Source organism: Strix aluco, chromosome 9 (genome assembly GCF_031877795.1).
Source record: "Strix aluco isolate bStrAlu1 chromosome 9, bStrAlu1.hap1, whole genome shotgun sequence".
Lineage (NCBI taxonomy): Eukaryota > Metazoa > Chordata > Aves > Strigiformes > Strigidae > Strix > Strix aluco.
In genome coordinates, this window is record NC_133939.1 from 11,863,229 (window position 1) to 11,885,437 (window position 22,209).

At 36.4% G+C, this 22,209-nt stretch overlaps 1 protein-coding gene across 1 annotated transcript in view; it reads right to left on the minus strand.

The window, feature by feature from the left end:
* CUL3 (cullin 3) overlaps positions 1 to 22,209 on the minus strand; it is a 59,510-nt gene that overhangs the window by 17,695 nt on the left and 19,606 nt on the right. The window contains exons 2-7 of the mRNA XM_074833702.1: positions 21,876 to 22,073; positions 14,523 to 14,636; positions 6,325 to 6,485; positions 4,964 to 5,078; positions 3,402 to 3,630; positions 1,640 to 1,785 (exon numbers count right to left, since the gene is read on the minus strand). Of these exons, the coding sequence (XP_074689803.1) occupies positions 1,640 to 1,785; positions 3,402 to 3,630; positions 4,964 to 5,078; positions 6,325 to 6,485; positions 14,523 to 14,636; positions 21,876 to 22,073 (963 nt within the window). The remainder of the gene's footprint in view (positions 1 to 1,639; positions 1,786 to 3,401; positions 3,631 to 4,963; positions 5,079 to 6,324; positions 6,486 to 14,522; positions 14,637 to 21,875; positions 22,074 to 22,209) is intronic.

Here is a 22,209-nt window from a genome sequence, read left to right on the forward strand (position 1 = left end):
TGCAATCATCTCACCAAATATGCTCAGGGTTTGGTGAGGTTATGTTGCAGAAGCAGTGCTGGACTATGATGAAGTTTTTTCTTGATGGTGTAATGTAGCTTCCTTGTCTGTCATCTTATTGCTATTTAAGTCCTTGAAAGAGTCAGATGAACATGGCTGAGATGAGAAGAGTGAGGTGGTTTCTCAATTCACAGGTATTTTTATCTTCTTCCATTGTGTCAATGGAAGTGGAGGATAAACCCATTTGTGGGTTTAGTAGTAATCAAGTATCAATCCCTTCCCTAGGACACCTTCATGAGATGGTTGGGGAACACACTGATGGGCTGAGAGGATGCGCTCTGCCAAAGCACATGCAGTAAGACTGTTCTTCAGCTTCATTATGCTATTCGCCTTTGTAGCAGGAAACATCAATAGCATCTTTATAATTAAGTTTTTCCACTCTCAGTTAAATTTTTTATGATACTCTTTTAGGTCCATCAGGATTTAAAAGGAGTGAAAATTACTTCAAAGTAATCCAGACACTTATTTTCCACATCATGTGCCTTTCTTTAAAAAAAATCAAACCACCACAAAAAACCTAACAGGCCTTAATCATTAAACCTAATAAATTTCAAAGGGCATTCTCTCTTCTTTTTAACCATCCTTGGAGAGGGGATACTTGTCCAAGCTTGGTAAGAAGTTTGCTTTAGCATTGCCAGAAAATTAATAATCCAATCAAAAATGTTTCTATACTCAAATGGCTTCTTCTAGTAGTAACCAGTTCTAGCAAAGTTATTGATTTCAAATAAAACTGCAGAGATAATAGACATACAGCATTAAATGTTTCTCAAAGACCAGACACAAGGACTTCAACTACACATTTAAAAAACCCCTTGACATTTAATGAACACACAGTTTCACATTACGTATAAAACATCTTCCAGCTATAGAAACATTTCCTTAAAGTTCAATGAACTCTGAAGATTTTATGTGCAAATTTAAAACCATCTTCTGTGGGAGAAGTGGGAGAGAAAAGATGACAAACACTCCTGAAGCATATTTTGTGATCTTGATAAATTAATGGTACACATCACTTCTTAGTGAGAGATGGAGAACAAGAAAGAACACTTATGTCTTTTAACATGCAGAAGTGTTCTGTTTCTCAGGGAGACCAAGAATGAAGCCAGTAATTTGTTACGATTTATAACACATTCACCTCTCAGTCACAGTTAATTTCGCCATGAAATACTGTCATGTGATTTCTGTCTCAAATACTGATAGCCAACATCACATAAAATTAAACAAAATATAAACCACTATAAAGCTAACTGCCAGCAGACACACAACTCACTCAAGGCAAATATCATTTAGGATAATCCAAAGAGTTCCCAGCAGTTAGATAATTAGCTGGAATATGTTGTTTAGTAAAAGCAGCTACCAAAAGCACAAAAACCGAGCATATACTTTGCAAGCAACTTAAGAGTTCTAAACATGTCTGAAAAATTCAGAAAATGTACATTTTAAACAAAATTATAAGTGTATCTTATTAATAATAATAATACCTTTTGAATCAATATTAAGGTTTACCTTATCAATCATGTAGTTAACTCTGGGGAAAGTGGGAAAGATGGAAGAAAAGAGAGTTAAAATGTTTTACTACCTGTATGTAGTCAACTGGATTCTTTCCTTCTCCCTCTTCAGAAACTAGTGCTTTGCCTTGCTCTCTCAGGTATGAGCTCATGCACTCGCACATTGTCTTCAGACCATTTGGCACACGGCTAAACAACTTGTACATGCAAGCAAGGTCTGGAAACAAGAATGAGACATTATGCAGGACACTCTGTTTGTTATACTTCTGTAACTCATTCATCTCCTAGCAAAAGACAACAGTAAAAGTTTAGCCACTTGAGCCACAAAAAGCATCCTGTAACAGCTCAGGCACTAGAATCTTCTGATGTCCCCTTTTCTTTACCTCTGACAACATGCTGACCGCAGCAGCCACAAAACTAAAACCAAAGATTGTATTCAATTATTCTGGGTTGTCTATGGCATGGAATCCATTATGGCTGATCCCCAGGCCAGCAAAAGTTGATGCTTGCTGCGCTAAAGGATGGTGCACTTAAAGTTTCAGTAAGATGCATGTTTTCCAGTGGTATTTAAGAATTCCAAGTTTATCATCCCAAAAATCAAATACTGTATTAAAAGTTATAAGAAAAATCTAAGTTAAAGCAAATAGGAAAACACTAATGAGACGCTTGTTTCTGTATTGAAAGCAAAAACCGCTAACAACTGGAGTTCAATTCATCCTGTCTTAAAGTCAGCCATAATAATTTTACACTACTTTGTTTCACCCATCTAAAATCATGAGAAGTGGCTTAGGTTAAACATGGCTTTCCAAAATAGCAATCCATCCCTGTACATTTATGTGAAAACTTACCTTCACAATTCACCAAGTATTTCCTCTCTAGTGTTTAACTAAATCAAACCAAGGCCTATACAAGTTAAACTAATTCCTGTATCTTATGACTACCGTTCAATATTTTTGTGCTCTCAGATTGAAGGCTATCTTAACTGGATTTTAAAGAAAAAATGTTAAGTATAGTATCATCACTTTCCTTTTCAATACAGTAATTCTCTTTCCTTACAGCTAAGAAATTTGCTCACTTTGTCACTCTATCACCTAGCAGCTGCTTTAATGAACAAAGGCCATTAATCTAACCAGCAAGTCTGTTCCCCATTCTTTTGGTTTTAGTGTGAGCACCAATTTATAAATATAGACACTACAATCACTCTCTTCATTACGCTGCTTTAGAAACTTATGTTCTATTTCTTTCCACAGCACCTTTCATTCAGTCATTCTGTCCCACATTAACCTCTATTAGGGAAAACCACCTCAAGCCAAGCCCTTCTTTTTCAACTACTTTGATAAGCTGGCTGTTTACCCTTTAAAAACAGCCAACTTTTTTCCTGCAACAAAGCCCTCTCCCCAAGAATTGGTCCTGCAATACTTCTATTAAATAAGTCATTTACTCTTGCACTTTTTAAATAGCTGCCTGTGGGCCAAAAAACTTCGATGTATTTTGACAGCTACATACTAGAGGAAATGAAAATAAAAAATGGCTCATGGAAAACAGGTAACAAAGACCACTACGATAGCTTTGTACTTTACTTAAGAGACACTTGGCTTACCAAAAAAGTACCTGTATCTGGTACTAAATAGAAACAAGTTATATGTATGGGATCTGTTTTAAAAGCCCTCTAAAAGCCTCTAAGTAATATTCTTAGATGTTTGCAAAAACTGGAGCCACCAAAGCGTTTTTACAATTACACAGGAACATAAACATTAAGCTTGACTTATGCTATGTTTAAAAACAATAAGCAGTATCATAAGCATTTCTGTCTCCCATATGATGCAGTCTTACCTTCTGTCTTCCCATTTTTCAGCATATGAACTAGCCCAGAGTTCTCCATTTCCACTATAGTTTTCATATGCTTGGAAATAAGCTCCCTCTCAACAACTTTCACAATTGGCTCTTCTGTTGATTTATCCAGACAATGCATCACCCGCTCAATTTCTTCATTAATTCTAGCTTCTACTTTCTTTATATATACAGAAGCACTGTTTTCAGCTAAAAATTTCTGACTTTCCATCTGTGATTAACAAAAATTAATACTTTAGACTTTTTTTTTTTAAAGGGGAAAAGGAGGTGTACTAGTTATTTCAGATCAACATTTACAAGCAAGTTCAAATCAAACCCAGCGTGCCCAACAAATGAGATCATTATACCCCCAAGATTTACATACATGTTTAACAGAAAATAAAGATTCTATTACACTAATTATGTTACATACATAAGAGGGTACATGCAATATGAACATGGTACTTTCCACACTAAAAAAACCTAAGCCAACCTAGTTTCCAGTTACCAACTAGAGTTTTAGCCACAGGTCCAAACAGAAGGATGGGGATAGAGAAGAGGAAAAAATTCCTTTCAAATACCAGTTTATGGCATATTTATGAGTTGTGAGGATCAATAGTTCTCTTTATTCTCATTAGGGACAATGCTGAGCACATTATTTCATATCAAACTGGTTTTATCCATACTGGTCAGCACAGTCTTTTGGATGAAAGACTTTTTTTTTTTTAAGTTAGAGCTAAGAAATAAAATTTAAACGAAAGCAATTATTTTTCTTAATTTTATGTAGCACCAATGAAAAACAGAATACAGTGAATTTAAAATAGTTGTGCAACATATGCTTCCGATTCTCAAAGAAGTTTGGAGATCAGAGGATATGATAGTCCATCCTGCATAAGAACGGGGAGACTGACAAATTATCTTATCTAAGTATCTTTTAACATGCTTTTACAATTTCTATCAATTTCCAACAATAGATGAGCATGATTACACTCAACAACCACTCAACTGGCTTTTTTCCTGAAACTCTCTCACAAAAAGGCTCAGGAATATTTAAACTGTGTTATTCAGTGGCTGGTCAACAATGGATAGCCACTTGGATACACTTAATTCCTTGACTCGGTTCATTTTACTGCAAAAAATAACTCACAAATGTAGAAACTATGCAGGAAACAAAGCTTCTTCAAAGGCAGTTTGACAGGTAGTCTCCCCTCTCCATTCCCAGCTTGAAACAGTTTGAATTACCTTTCATGCTACTGGTATTTCAAAAGACTTGGCTGCAATGCAGGGACAGACTAAGTTGCATGAAATAGCCCAAAGCAGGCACGAGATTAGCATGACGATTACTTTACATGTTATTGGCACCCATAGCTCAAAACTACATTCAAATTATGGTAATTTTGTAAAATTTATGTTACTTTTTCTGCAAAGTTAGTAATTTTTTTCTTATTTCATTTAACAGCGATAGACATACTCATCAAATAAGCAGCAATTAGAGCATCACCAATTCTCACAGTTCCAGGCAATTATAACTACATTCCAAATATGATATTACAACATTGCTGTACCTGAAAAAATTCTGCAGACATCTCCAAAAACGGAGCCTCAAAGTCTTCTTCATAGACTGACCTTCCTTCAAGACCTAGAATCATTAACATCTGGCAAGCATTTCTTATTGCGCCTCTGCCAAAAAGTAAGTTATTAACAACTTGAGAAATCTATGTGCTTGTAAGACAGAGTACACAGCAGAGTAACAACTCAGAATATAATATCAACTTAAATATAGTAATAGAAAATCCATCCTAAATCTGTTTGGTACATGACAGATTTTTCAAAGATTATGGAAGCAAGATTGGTTTTGTTCTAAACTAAGGAGCTGACAGTGTTTATTAAATATTTTAAATATAACGATAGAGAAAGCAGGTCTCAAGTTCTACTAACTCAGAAAACTATTAAAAATACATTTCAACATACAAGAATATAATCAAAAATACTACTTCAAAGAAAACTGAAAACTGCGCATGTAGGTTGAAATTGAGCAATTCAAAACAATTGCACAGATGGAAGTTGCTGTGGAAAGTTTGGAATTATTTTTTTTTAAAACAACAACAAAAACAACAAAATGAAAATGTATCAATAAGTTAAGCATTTGGTTAGGCATAGAAACACATCGGTAAAATGTGAAAACAAAAAGAACTGCATCCAGGAAAAAAATTCCACTTTCTGGCAGTAGGGGACAATACACAGCTGTTGCCAGGGAGTATTTTTCTCTTCATAAACTGCATGTTGGGCAATCTCAGTCACAGAACTACAGCCAAAGTAGCATGGAGTTTACATGTCTCCACACCCAACAGCTGCTCTGTAACTGGAGAAGCACAAGAAAACTTGCAAATTTGAAGTTACTTCAGCTGCAGTATCTGCAGCATGTGGCACAAAACTCCGTATCTACTAAACTGACCAGAGAACACAAGGAACAGATTTAAAACCTCAGAGATGAACTACCAGGAAACAGATGGATCAAAAGATGAGAAAGCGAAATAGAATTAAAATAGAAAACTTCAAAATTAAAAAAAAAAAAAAGCAACAACCTCTCAGTACAGAGGAAATACAGTGTAGCAAGAGGCTGAGAACTGTTAAGACTGTGCTTTATAATGAAATGGCACAAGGCAGTAATAGAAAGATTTAACAAAAGTTTTAATAAAAAACACAAGGTAAATATTAAAAAATATATATTAATGAACTTCCCCATTTATCATTATGCTAAACCTTAATGTACAAAGAAATATGTTATCCCACATTATGAAGAAATTTTACTTGTGATCAGAAATGCAGCTTTAAATAATGATTTATTTGTGTATGTTCTTGATTCACTCTTATAAAGTGACAGGAATTATTCACAACAAAAGACAGTCACTTACAAACATCTTACCTGTCTACAACTTCTCCTTTCCTTTCTCGTGCAATCATATCCAGTAGAGTTTGCCGCAGGTGATCCCTGATGCAGCCATAGCGTACAACTTGATCTCGAAAAATAATCAAGCCCAAATTGTAGACATTCTCCACATTATTTTGTTGCACATACACACGGTCCTACAACCAAGGCATACACAGCAATAAAATTTTAAATTCAGTACACCATGCTATTCAAAATTGCAAGAGATTGGTCGTATTATATTTTGACTGTATAGAAATAATCAAATTAACCTTATCTCCTTCCCTCTTAAGAAGAAATTATGAATACTCTCAAAACTGAAAATAAGTCCCATTTTCTAAAACTTCATTTACACAGAAAGTCTACTTTGCTCAAGAGTGTAAGCACAGCATTTATGACCAAAGCATGCCAGAACAAATCTATAACCTTGCCACTTTTTAGTTTGGGGGCAGGGGAATCTCCAAATACTGACAAAATTCATGGTACAGTCTGAAAGAGGTTTTACTTATCTACTCAAAGCCCTTCCATCAATCCCTTTTTGTTCTTTAAGAAAAATTAATTTTTCTCCCATCCATCTTCCCACCACTTCTTTTAGGCAGACAATTCCCCCTCAATATTGAGTGAAACTTCCCGAAATAGCATTATTAGATGAACAGAAGAAAAAAGCCAAAATGAGAATAGTTACAATCAAAACATTTATGGATTGGTACTGCAAAATTGTACATAGGACTCTTGTTGAACACCCCTTCACCCCCCACCCCCAATTTCACCTTCATTCAATATCCCCCCCCCCGAAAAGGGGGGCAGAGAAGAAAGAATAATTTTTATGTTTCAATATGGGTTTAAATTCTATCTCCCTACACAATCTGAGTCTACGGGAAGGATCAAGCTCCTCAACTATCCACTAGCCCTGTACTACCTATGTTTCAAACCAAGGCTGATCCTCAGCACAGTATTCCAAGCCCATATAGTCCAAACACCATCATACAGAATTAACAGACTTTGAGAGACATTGCTGAGCAGACACCCTGAGTTTCTTACTGCTACCCGCAGAAATGCTCCAAAAATTTGTCATCTCTTTTCTGTTCCTCTCTCCCAATTTATCAACCCTCTAGAAAGGGAAGACTATTATTAAAGTTCCTAGCAGACAGAAAATGAGTGTAATCACTTAATATCCAGTAGTGCTGTACCAGGTAAGACCATTTAGAAGAACAGAAAAATTGTGAGTTTTTACAAACTATTTATGAGATGAGCAATGATTTTTTTTTTTTTTTTTAACTTCTGTCAGGGCATAATCCATTCCTCTAATGTAATAGTTTGGGTAATTACTAAAAATACTCCTTTACTACCATTTAAGCCTCAGGATGATGATATTAAAAAAAGTTAGTTTTGTACCCACTTTGTACCCACTCACAAATCTGACTGACTGCGATAAGGTTTTCTGAGAATTTATATGACTATAAAAATTTTTTAAAAAAATCAAATTCTGTAAAGGATGAAGGATGAATGTTTGAAATTGAGTATAAAGATTAGCTTCTCCACAGGTTCCATCAATTATCTTAACTGCTTTACCACAGTCAGAATTGAAGTGTGATGTTACTCAAACACCTAGAACACTAAACTAAAAAAAACAAAACAAAAAATAATGCTTCAGATTATGAAAAAAAGATTTCAAAATGGTAAGTTTATATAAATTCCACAATTAGAAAAAATCAGAAGGTACAAGACACCACACCCTTTGGAATTTTAGCAGCTGAATTTACATGGCAAAATTATTAATATACTAATTATATGCCAGATTACCACTTGATGACCAGAGGAAAATGAAACATCAGGTTCCACAATTCATGAATGATCTCCCACTCGCTACTTTCAGACAGGCAATACTTAATTTAGATGGGAGCAGGTCAGATATGCCTACTCTGAGGCTCATAAAGCAAGCTCAGCTCTGCCTCAAAACAAAAACTTTACTAATTGGTCTCATGAAGTCAGTTTAGCAATACATGGTGGTCTAGATCTTTGGAATACGTTACTCTTTTTTCTGTTATTTAGAAACAGGATTATTTATTTCACTCACTTATTTATACCCTTGCATCAAGAACAGAAGTAAATGTGATGTAAGACAAGCTTAAGATACACTTTTAAAGAGATGAAAGAAAATTTAAAAGTAGTGTCTAATATACTATAAAACTTGAGGAGAAAATAATATATATGTTATTTCCAAAGAATATTCAGGCCTCTGAAGCACAGGCAGCAGGGTATCAAAATGGATTAAAGCCATGGTCATGACTCATCTGCATAGCTTCTGTTGTGGCAGTGCTAAACACTGCCATTATGAAATGAAATAGTAACTGCACTAGAAACTCTTCTCAGTGTAACAGCAATGCCTCTTTAGTAAGGCAGACCACTCCACCCAAATAAATTAGAGTAGCAGCATTACTGTCTTTTATACTGCTGATTTGCTTCCCCGTGGTAACAGATCACTTTTACTGTTTACTGGAAGCTCTCCCAGACTGAAAAAAAAAAAAAAAAAAAAATCTTAGAGACAGGAAGACCATTTGGGAACAGGTTTGACTGACAAGGCTACATGCTACTGAACAGCAATCACTTCCCACGGGGAGAAACAGCAGGTGCTTAAAGGTAAGAGTAACTCTCAGGAGACAAGGGTGGAGTTTCAGACAGCAATTAAACTACAATGCTGCTTACACTGCAAAATAATTCTGATCTCAACTAAAAGCAAGTTACCTACTGTAAAATATCACCAGTCACATTTTGCCCATCTCTGCAAGGATGCACTCACTACCTGGATGACGCAGCCTTCAGACACCGTTGTGCATATATATATTAAGTGTCTTTGATCCTAGTTCTGAAAATAAAAACAACACTTCTCCCTTATGTTTTGCGTAAGTCATGAACAGTGACAGTCATATGCCCCGAGGTCAACACTCACATAGCCACTCTGTCAGTGCTGGCCTAAATCAAGACACGGGCTTTGTGCACCGCACAGATGAGAAGGCAATGCTCTGCCCTCTGCAAAATACACAGCTGTATTTGCAAGAGTAATTGTTCACTTCTGACAGTGTTTAACTGGCACTACCCATACGCCTATAACGCAGCCAGGGTGTGACTGCTGCGCTTGCATACCTGAAATTGCTTTAAATTTAGCAAGGACAAGTAGTAAAGCAGGGACACCACAGAATCCAGTTGAGCCCAGTTTCTATAAGACATTCCAAGAATACTCACGCTCATGTAGCTTGAAGAAAAGACCGAACAACTGCACCTCCACTGCTACTGTACAGTAGCTAAATAAAACCTATTGTAGGTATGCTTACCTACGCTGCAGTCATGAGACTGAATTTCAGACATGCCCAAATGCAGTACATTACTTCACTACTTCAACATGTCTTAGTTCATGACTTGACTTAGTGAAGACGCTACTTAGGACATGACTTCACTGCTCTGGTACCTCACTGCTTGCTGCAGACAGTGCCATGAATTTACAGAGATTATTACATCTATTCTGGCATCCATTACTGTAGTCTAAACATGTAAAACAAAGGGAGAAGAGCTAGTGCATGTATACTAAAAAATACAGGGGAACTACGTAAATCTGAAATTCAGTTATGAAAACTGGAATATCTCAAGAAAGCTATTTAACTTTATTGTACAATTCCAGGTTGCAAAACCTCACACTAGAACTACATTAACAGACCTGAAACCTTGAAGACTTTTACCAGACAGCAACCACAACACAAAAGACAAGGTAATGCACTTGTTCTTTAAAATGCAACTATAAGGCAAGCTTTACAAGTGTCTTGTGGAAGAGGTTCTGCACATAAAATGAAATCCTGCCATAAACCTCAAACAGTGAGTATTCTAGTCATTAAGTATCATAACAATGCACAAACCCCACTGTACAAAACAGATCTTTTTTAGAAAGGTATATATTTGAATTCATTTTTGTTTTAGAAGTGGCAAAATTAAACAGAGGGAAGAGATTAAGGTTGGTTGGAGAGGTGTTCCTTTTGACTTAGATCATGAGAGCTAATGGGTGAAAGTAAGCTGGAAAACAAACAGATACAGTTTAGTTTAAGATGTACAATCAGTAGGCTGAAGCAAGAATTTAAGAGAGTAAGATCAGAATTCAAGAGGATGTTAAATGTTTTACTTTCACTGACGTCAGACTGTGGCTTGTTGGGTAACAATAGGTACATTTCCTGAAACTGATGGGTAAGTAATTGGGATGGCCTACAAAATAAGAGAAGGATAGGGTTATCCTTTATTTATAAACATATTATAATTGCATATGCTTCTCCTGGTGGAACACAAGAATATCAATTAACAATGCCTGGTGACCGAGTTTATACGGTTGTCCTGGTTTCAGCTGGAATAAAGTCAATTTTCTTCCTAGTAGCTGGTACAGTGCTGTGTTTTGGATTTAGGATGAGAATAATGTTGTTAACACATTGATGTTTTAGTTGTTACTAAGCGGTGTTTATACTAAGTCAAGGACTTTTCAGCTTCTCATACTGCCTGGCCAGGGGAGGCTGGGGTGCACAAGAAGCTGGGAGGGGACACAGCCAGGACGAGCCAAAGGGCTGTTCCATACCATACGGCATCATGCCCAGTACATAAACTGGGGGGAGCTGGCCAGGGGCAATGCTGAGTACAAATACCAGATTAGTCCCACGACCGATAATTTTATCATACCGTAAGCCAGCGTCACACAGTACAGCAGTGACAACCTTAATCCAATTCCCAGGGATGATAAGCAGCAGCACAGGGAATATATACGGCAAGTAAGGTGATACATAACACAACTCTAAGAATGAGCGCAACAACTCCAAAAACCAATAAATCAACATTGTGACCAGCAACTATTAAACATAACGAATACTTATAACAAATTTGTTTTAACATGCTCTGGTAAGATCTGTTATCTCAAGCCTTCATGCCCCACGTTGGGTGCCAAAAAGGACTGTTGTGGTTTAACCCTGGTCAGCAACTAAGCACCACACAGTTGCTCACTCACTGCCCCCACCTCAGTGGGATGGGGAAAAGCATCAGGAAAAAAAAAAGTAAAACTCGTGGTTTGAGATAAAGACAGTTTAATAGAACAGAAAAGGAAAGGAAAATAATAATAAAAATATTAACAGAATATACAAAACAAGTGATGCACAACGCAATTGCTCACCACCCGCTGACGGATGCCCAGCCAATCCCCGAGCTGCGGTGCCCCCTGGCCAGCTCCCCCCAGTTTATGTACTGGGCATGATGCCGTATGGTATGGAACAGCCCTTTGGCTCGTCCTGGCTGTGTCCCCTCCCAGCTTCTTGTGCACCCCAGCCTCCCCTGGCCAGGCAGTATGAGAAGCTGAAAAGTCCTTGACTTAGCATAAACACTGCTTAGCAACAACTAAAACATCAGTGTTATCAACATTATTCTCATCCTAAATCCAAAACACAGCACTACAGCAGCTGCTAGGAAGAAAATTAACTTTATTCCAGCCAAAACCAGGACAACAGTGTTTGTTTTTTTAAGACAAAGTATTTTTTATGTAAATTATATTAGCGATGCTTGAATAAAAAGGTATAAACAACTTCTGACATAAGCATATCACTATAAAACTACGTTTCATTCAGGCTCAATGACATAAAAGAAGAACAAATCATTCCTTATTTTAGGGAGTTCTTGAAAATTGCTTCTTTGAAGAGCAGTCTGGTCTCATATTTGACAGATGTTCTTCTGCTTCATAATTCTGTGGTACTAGCAGCTTTTTCAAGCCTTTTGAATGAACACATATCCAAGACTAGAAGTTTCCTGCTCTTAGTCTCTTTCCAATAAACAGAATTATGTTTGACTCAACAAGACATCCCAGTGACAAAGGTGAAACTGCAAATCTTTAAGACTAGTCCCATTTTAAACCATAGCTTATACTTTAATTTGTAATCAAAGGATGTATTTTCTAATGCCAATTTGTTTTATGCCCCTCCAAGTCAAAGGAAGGAGTCTGACCATTGTATCAGCTCCTTGCATTAGATAGTTCTACCTGATGAAGATTAAAATTATAATAATAAAAACCATGCTACATTATAGATGTTTAACTGACAGACATCAGTGCTCCTAAAGTCTGACAAGTTTATATAAGCATTTTGAAAGAAAAATTTGTTATATTTTTACTGTTATACTACAAATATATTTTATTGCAGATGTCTATTTTCTGTTCTTTTGAGTCTCATTTGGGTACAGGGAAAAAAGTCTACAGGAGGCAAATAATTAGTCAAGTGGAGAACTCAACTGAACACCCACATGAAATAATTCGGAACTGTCAAGCAGCACATGAAAGACTATATATTCTAGAGGTATGCAAGTTTATTTGTTCATTATTCTGTTCTGAATCTAAAATATAACCCAATGAAGTCCAATTTGCACTTGTAGGAATGCTGCAGGTCTCCATCTTCTGGAGTTTTGGTGGAAAAGAGAAGGCTGGCTGGCTGTTCTAACAGTATTTGCAAGCTTCAAACAAAAGTCAAGGCACTGCTCTCCTGAGCACAGAAAATACTTAGGGAACAGCTCTCATCTCCCCCCGAAAGTGCTAACTGAAGCATGTAACCCTTCCTCAAAGAGGGGACTTCTTGGTCCTCAATGTACTGGCCAATACACTAAAACTGGAACAGTTGATAAGCCAGCTTTCTCTGACACTGAGGGATCAAAGATGTATTGTATTTAGGAGCAGCAGATAACACTGCATTTTCCACTCTGACCACCTATGCACCTTGGAGCATCCAGCACCTCCTGTAAGGAAATAATACATCTAATGTTTCTGAAAATTCACCACTAGCTTTGGTAAATTATTCTAGTTGTTAACTATTCTTGAATTTGTCCAGGTGCAGCTAGCAGGAATTGATTTGTATTTGTCCTTCATAAACAGATTATAGAGATTCCAGGATTTCTCATAGCGAAGATAGTACATCTTCAAAATAATCTCTCAATCCTCCTTTTGGCAAGATAAGATACACAGATCATTAAGTGTCACTGAAGGCATTTTATTCAGCCCTCTATCTTTAGATATGTGGTTCTTTCCCAACTTAAAAAAACAGCAGCAAACAAAATCCCCACAAAGCCCACAACATGAAAGCCAGTAAACCCATTTTTCAAAAATAATAAAAAAATTAAGCTATGTGGCTGCAATAATTACTCCAAATTCTTTAGCTTTTAGTAGCTTATTAACCAAGTAGGATTTCTTCACAGCCTAATACAGACAGGTTCAATTTCATAGCATGAGATCTTTAACAGCTACATGGTAAGATCTTAACTCCAGTTGTTCAGCAGATAGGGTACAATCTCATCTTTTTTGACCAAAAATAAGCACGGTACCATTATCTGTCCTTCACCGTCTAATACCGCATAAAGTACTATCTTCGGTATGGTATTTTGGAAAAAAAGGATTTTACATAAAACCCCCACAGTGTCTCAACATGTATTTATTTTTTTCTGAAGTTAAAGCTTTTGGCTATGCAAAAGCTTTGCAAAAATAGCTTCTGCATCCTCAGAGCATGCTCACCATTCTGGGAATTTAAACTTATACGAACTACCTAAAGCACAACACAACCCAGACACAAAAAAACCCCTCTCTCTTCCAAAAAGGCCTTTTCCGTTAGCTATCAGGTAAGGAATGCTTTTCTTTTTTCTTTTAAAATTACAATCATGCAACCAAAGATCACATTCTCATCTGTGTACACTGCTTAATCTTGTACCCAAGCTCTGTATGAACAGCAAAGGATTCTATTAGAATTTAACACTCAAGGACACAGACTGTACCCAAGCAAAGTTATCCTCTTCAAACCCTTAAGCTTAAAGAACAACTACACTGGAACTTTGAGGAGGCTTGCCACAGTAAGAAACCACCACTACATGAACTAAAACATGCAAGCAATGCCTATAACATGCCAGAATGGGTCTGACCAGATTATTTTTTAAGAACTTCAAAATTCAACCATTTTTCAGATGCATTTTTCAAGTGATAATGAGATAACATGAAAGAAGATCCAATTATAATTTGTCACACACCCGTAATAGTCTTGCATGTACACAGGGGATTCAAAATAAGGGACAGACTTAGGAGTTCATTTGTTTGCATATATCAAAAGAATTTACTGCATCAAGCTAAATGTGTGGAAAAGCAGAATACCCACCATATACATCAGAATGTCTCTAATCATCACCATTGCCGTTTGATGATCATTCCATGCTTGGTTTAGTGTTTGTAGAAAGTTGTTATTCAAGGAGTTTAACACATCTTCTCGCACCTGAAGCAAAAAAAATAATATATTGTCATAAACCCAAGCCAGGTTCTCCTGCATCATTTAAATCTTAACAAGCTTTGTTTCAGAAAAATAAAAAAACAAAACCCAACTTGCTCCTCTATGAACTTGAATATTATGAACAAGTTCTTGCTCTTCCTGGGCGCTGACGTATCTCACTTCTGTGGAAAAATAAGACTTCACACAAGTAAGAAAAACCAGGCTAAAAAACAAGAGCAACAAAATAAATATGGATATTAAATTTCAAAGGAATATCTGAAATCTCAAACGTTAAAAATATTTTTTTACAACTCCTCAAAGGTTTAACTTCCTATACTATAGTGTTTCAATTAATGTTAACTTTACTATCACAAGTAATTTCAGAATATTAAGTAGTACTGGTAAATGTTACAAACAGGAACAAGTACAGGTGGAAAACTGGCCATGATGACATTTAGAAAGACATGCCAAAATAGCATAAAGTTCCATCAAACAACAGATCTGAAAGGAAACAATCGCTTGTTAAAGAGCAGACTCTTACACTAGTCCATAACTGACAAATGAGTCCGGAAAACAAAGTCATTATTGATTTTATGAATGTATTTGCTAGTTGATTCATTTGTCCCATCAACTTCAAGCTTTATTTCTTTTCCACACTGCAACTGCCTACCAATAAAAAAGAACATCCAGCTTCATATTTTGATTTTCATGCAGTAGGCATATACTACAGTGCTCGCTTTAAACTCATGTAAAAGAGAAACCTGAGGGGAATGTAAAAAAAGCATTCCAAAGTTAACAAAACATGTGAATTGACTTTTGACGTAACATGCAGAATACATTCTGCCCTCTGTTGTAACTGAACAGAATGCATTTTTACATTTACAGATTTGCATTTATACTTGCGTGATAGTGTAAATTTCAGTATAGAGAATTCCAACAGGAAAACAAAGCGCACAGAACAAGCAGCCACAAGCTGCACCAACATCAGATGCAACCACCTGACAGACTTCATTCTGTCATTTAAGTTATCAGGCAAAACCAGCACAACAAAAAATTCAGTCTGCCACACTACTATATATACACTTCATAAACTGAGATGAGCGACTCGGAAACATAGCATGGCATATCATATGAGCACAATGGTCTTTTCTTGAGAAGCTGTGGAAACTTATCCCTGTAATATTCACCTTGTCACTGAATCTAGGTAATAGAGGTATGCCTGTACGTTGTTCAAAGCCTTCTGGAGTCTTCAAATACCTACTTTCAGACCTGAGCAAGGCCTCTCCTCCTTGCTTTTGGAAAATACAATATGAAGTTGTAAGTCACAACCAGCACTGCTTAGCTGACTCATTCTTTCTGATAGTGATCATCATTTACCCTTTGGTGTCCCAAACGTGTGCTCTGTTGTCATGCAATCTACGTAGCTTTTAGCTAAAATGTAAATATGCATTAAAAACTTCACCAGCTGTACTCCTAGTGAGCATGCAGAATCTCCCAGAACAAGAGAAACAAACTGACATGATTGCTTCCACTTCTTTAGTCAATATGGAAAAACAGGGGAAAGAGTATTTGTTAGATCACCCACACTGGTAAAATCTACCAAAGCAAAACTAAAAACATGATTAGTTTATAAGCACAGATAACCAGGGTAGGGACTGATCAGTTTTACCCAAGCATACGAGGCCATGACAGAACTCTTCAAGAATCAAAGATTTTTTTTTTTAATTTTTATTTTTTTTTAAACAACATGGTGGCAGTGTGTCTTTATAATTACACACATCCATCACAATAATCCTACTAGACCAGCCAGGGCCAAACCACATACTAACTGGTAGCAAAAGGAGGTGCTTTGCCATGAGGTAGCAATGACAACTTGCTTCCAAAGCAGACATGGGAACGGTCAGATCTGTGCCACCTCTGCTCCATACTGTATGTCATGTGGCTTTCTGGAAACGTGTTTTAAATCCAGGAATGCACAACAAAACTACTCTAAAAGACTGTCTGTGAAGCTTCTCAATGACATTCTCCTAAATTTATTTTAAACTGCAGACAGATTTGGGAAGCCATTCTTTTAGTTGCTACAAAAGCCAACCAAATTATTGCTTACAACAGCTGTCTAGTTAATAAGCATTGAACATGTTCGCTGTATGGGCCATGAATACAACAGTGTTAGAGGAAAACTCCAATAACACACAAAACATCTTAGCCATGAAAAGGCACAGTCAAACTACTGTGGTGGAATAAATTACTTGTGGTAAAAAAACCTGGACATCCACACTCTTCTATAGAGAAGGAAGCCCTTCAGAGACACAGCTGCTGCTCTTCCAAAGCCTTAAGAAAATTTCGATTTCAAAGATTTTTATCAGCAGAATGTTACTTTCAATTAGCTGAGCTTGTAGTGATTTGTATGACAATCTTTGCAGTTACACAGGAAATTGGCAGACATATCCAGCTTAAATAGGACTGTCCATATACAGTCTCAAAAATAAATTAGCAGCTTCATAATCTGTGTAAGCTCTTCTATTTGCAAGGATGAAATCTTGTATATAACTTCAGGCTCAACTGTACTTTACACTGGATATAGCTCTTAAGGAAATATAGCACCCTCCCCCACCAATCTCTTAAGAACAGTTTGTTGGCATAAGCTTTCAATACCTTTAAGTAACTCACTATTAAGTGTACACAAAGCAGACTTATGGCCTAGCATTTTCTCTCTTACAGTGTTTGGCCTGACACAGCAGCACAAATAGTTCAATTATGTAATTTCCACTACTGTAAGGACAGCCAGAACTTTCTGTGAGAAGCAGCAGTATAGAATGGCACTTTCTGAACTAAGACCTCAACGTCTCAGAACTTTTATTACAGAATTTCTTCATCTTATACAGAAGTCCAAGTAGTCAAAATGATAATCTAAAATTTTAGAGTTCCAACTAAATTAACAGATTAACAATGACTTTAACAGAAATGTCTGTTCACCCCTGCAGCTGCTATCCTTTTGCTGAAAGACAAAAAACACTGAACAACACTGATGATTCTGAATTGCATTTACTTTCTGGCAATTCCCTCACATCCTTCTGCCCTCCATATAATTGCAGACTTGCACAAGATCATCTTAAAAGATCATTAAGGAAAGATAAAGGGAGATAACACTTCATACGTTGTCAGTCAGGCTTAGTGTACACCCTAATGCTCACTAATTAATTTGTCTCCAACACAACTCCTCATGTCATTCCTCCCTATTTCATAGAAGTTACAGAAATAATTTCAAACACCCTGTAGGAGATTCCCACCTTCTCTCTCCCCTTCTCTCTGGGACACCATGATAGCAAATGTTAAAGCTGGCCATACCTTTATAAAGCCCAGAGTAGACATGCTTCCTTCACCCACACCTTCTGCACCAGCACCCCATACAATCCCTTCTGCTCTTAACAACACTACCACAGTAACTGGCTCTGTGCCCCCCTTACCAAAGGCCTTCTTGCATGCCTGCCTTTATTTTATTCTGAAATAGTATGCACCGTCGCTACCAAATTCCACTAGTTGTATCAGCAAAGACCACCATGTCATAAGGCATTCTGGCATGTCAGCAACAGACAGTCAACAGAAATGTTAGGCAAGATCAAGAAATCTTACAGGACATGAGAATGTCACAAGCATCTCTTTCTTTTCAGTGATGGTCTAGTATCTCCCCCAACCAGCATGTTTCAGCCTATTTTAAGTTTAGGACAGTGCTTTACATCTCAATCTCTCATGTACGCTGCACAGAAAAACCAACAAAATGGTACTGGGTTTAGCCAGCAAATCAATCAATTCCTTTGTCACACACACACAATTTATAGAATGTATCTGATGTTGCATGTCATTGTTTAGATTTCACTCGACTATGAAGTGTTCATAAAAATGAAGGGAACTTTAAAAGTACTACCTTGTAAATGTCAAGATTTTTTTTATTCTAACCCAAGTGATGTTGCTTATCATCAGATGGTTTAGAGAGCTGTAAACGAAGCTTTGTGTGTCTTTTTTTTTAAAAAAAAACCCCTTCTTCAACATTTGTGCGAAGAAGTAACAGACTAAGCTCAAGAAGTGTGAAGGAAGAGAGTCCACATCAAGCTACAAGACTGCCGAAGGACAAGAAATGGGGAAATCAATGAAGTACCAGAATGTGCAAGAATTAAATGCTTGAATTAAGATTAAAGGTTTCAGTACTTTTTACTCAATGGTATTTTTAAATTCAATTCTACATGTATTATACTTTAATAATGATGTCAATACACGGGCAAAGACAAGTTTTGGCATGTCCTTACCTGTAATAAAAACAAGGTAGTTCAAGACAGCTGACTCCTGTCAGTGATACAGAGTAAACTACCTGACTTACTACTGCCTTCATCAAGCAGTCAGAACCTGGTGACTGTAACTACAAGCCAAATTCAAAACCAAGCATACTTCAGAATAACTTGCTTGCATGCTCGTATCTTGTATTGATCATGTTTGCACCTACCATTTTATTTACAGTTAAACAGGCTATAAAGACAGTACACAGTACTATGTTTTCTTGTTGAAAAGTTGAATAATTGTTTTCTTTAAAGTGTTTGGTTTCTTTCTAATAAAAATGCTGAGGGACCACAACTTTCATCTAGCAATTAAACAAGCACAAAGCATAAATATAGCTCTTAACTGTGCCACACCAAAAATAAAAACTTTTGCTTTCCAAGCTTGAAAACTATTTGTAAAAACATCTGAAAAAATACACTGCCTCTACCTAGTCTCTTCATCTATTCTTAATTAACCAGTATGACTGGACTACTACAAGAAGGTAACTTTTTTATAGAGAGATAGTCAGCAGATGTGGACATCAAACAGCAATTCTGTTCAAGGATTGAAGCAATTCAAAATTTGGGTTTGGCTCCTCAGAAGCACTCCCTGAACTGAGTGTTGTCCTTTACTGAAATCTATTCTGCACATTTTCATTTTTATAAAAGTTAACAGATTTCATGAACAAAGTTTCAGTAGGTAAAATCCCCCTCTTCTGAACTCTAGCATCCACCATTGATTCTCTCAATACAAGTTTACATTAACGTTTAACAGAGAACTGCTCTTGGAAAGAGACACGGAAAATGCAAGATTCCTCTAACATTTCTGTTACTCTAAGTGTGAGGTTAAACAAAAACTTTTAATCTATTTTACAAGTACAAGATGCCATTATAGAACTGATCCTATTCTTAATAAACAATGCACTATTTTCTCCATACTTCTATCTGTAAATGCCTCAACAGAACATCCTTAAGCAAACCACCAAAAAGGACAAGGAGTAGTTTTGAGCCTACAGAAGTTTTCTTTATTGTTCAGAACTTTGACAAAAGTCACATTTTTTTTAATCTTTTCCTGGGATTATTTAATTTATGGGACAGCATCATCAGACATCTGAGTAATTTAGCCTTTCTAACTTTACAGCATTTAACTACTAAAAGTCAGTAGTTAAGACTTTTTTTTTTTTAAAAAAACCAAAACTTTCGGTCATCTTTTTCTATGTTACCCATACACAGAGATATAATTTGATTAATTATGTTAAAGATCAGAATACTAGATCATTGGAAAAGATACTTTTTTAAGCATCAGCTACAATAGCTTTAGGTGTCAGAAAAGCATTTCTCTACACTGGTAGGAGTGCAACCCTCTGAGCCAGTGCTGTGACTGTACACTCACAGGATCTTCTGCTCTTTTGTCAGTTTGCAACAACCAGCACTTCAGAATTAATTTTGCATATGGACAATTTTTAATATGCAGAATAGCTAGGAACAAAGATAAGATGCTTTCCTCAAATTAAACCAGGACAAACTAAAGCCTAGGAAGAATAACAGTTTAGTGTCATGATTATTAAGAACAGACTGTAAACATAGGCATATACAAGAACAAGGCACAAAAAGCCTTAGCCATTTACCACATTTTACATGAATAGTACAGATTATGAATGCACAGATTATGAAGACAGAAGTGTTTGAGAGTCACAGATGTGCTACAATTATAGAAAAGAGCCTTAAATTATTTAGCCACTTCATACAGGATGTTTCCTCTCGTGCAAACAGTAAAAAAGCCCTGTATTCAAAGTAGTTTTAGGCTATACTTGTCTGGACCACACCTTTGATAACTAAGATTTTAGAAAAGAAATAACACACCTCTCTACCACAGCAGTAACTCCAGTTAGAATGCACAAAAAGCTCCCCAAGCATTATGCATTATTTAAACATAAACCTCCCATGCACTCTCTGTAATTCAGCCAGAAGTAATCATCCAAGACATATGATGGTGTATGACTTTTCTTTTCAAATGTTATAATAACAGGACAAAAATCGGCTACTCCAATTGGACCCACAGCCAGTATATGGGATCAAAGTGGACATGCATGTCTTTTCAAAGATAGGCAGCTATGAATGTTAGTTACTGCAAGGAGTAAGTAAAGCATCTTCCCTAGAGTTAGGATCCTATTACCACTAAATATTATCTGGACTCCTAAAAAGTGAGTTTTAACTTTTTTTCAATGACATACTTATTAATCAACCCTAAATGTTCCTCACAAAGACTGAAGAGGTGGTTCCATGCTTTATCACAAGATGTGAAGAGCCCTTTTCTCGGATGAGACATCTTCAGAAACAAGAAGTTTCTGCATGTCATTTTGACTGAATTACATGGTTTTGAAAAGGCTGAAATGATAGAATGCAGACTACTCAGGACTTTTGTTGTTGCTGAGCTGATGTTTTTGTACATTGCTTACTGCCTCTTTAAATAGCATAATCCTAGCACAACTCTCTCATTAACTTGTGAATTAGTTCATTAGCCCATAACAAACAGGTTCTTACATTGGTATTTTGTTCCACAGATGAGAAAACTGACTGGAAAACAAATCAAAATTTGTTCTGAGAAAGTCAAACACCACCAAAAGGCCACAAACATTTTTTACAAAATTCCCAGCTCTCAATAGTTATGGTTCAACTAAAGTTTCCTGCTAGAAACTTTCAAATACTTCCTACAGTCCCACCCTCCATCACTAACTTACAATAAACAGTATCTGGAATATGAAGTCATTTAAGCCTGATGTTAGCTCTAACCTACCATTTTTGAGGGTAGCAATACAATTTCAACACGAAACAACATAATAATATAACAAAGTTAATTTTTTTTGTTATTTAAATAACTATACAGAATTCTTTCATATAAGTCACTTCAATTTTAATTCATAAAATGACATACCTTGTTTATTAGATGCTCAGTGACCACTTCCCTTAGTCCAGTGTAGAGTTTTTCACCATGTTTATGCAACACCATTGTATATGCATTCCTATACAGCTCCTCAAAACTGAGACCACTATTGTTCTTACGCTGGATCTCTTGGATTGCATTTTTTAGAAGATCCCAAATGCTGTTCACATATTTCTCATCCATAGTCATCTGTAAAAAGAAAACAATACATGATTGTTTAGAATCAAGAAAGATCACTACAGAAAGTTATGTTCAGAAGTTGTAACTTTAGGAGCAGTAATTACTTCTTCAAAAATTTATGGATTTCATTATCACTAGTTTTCTC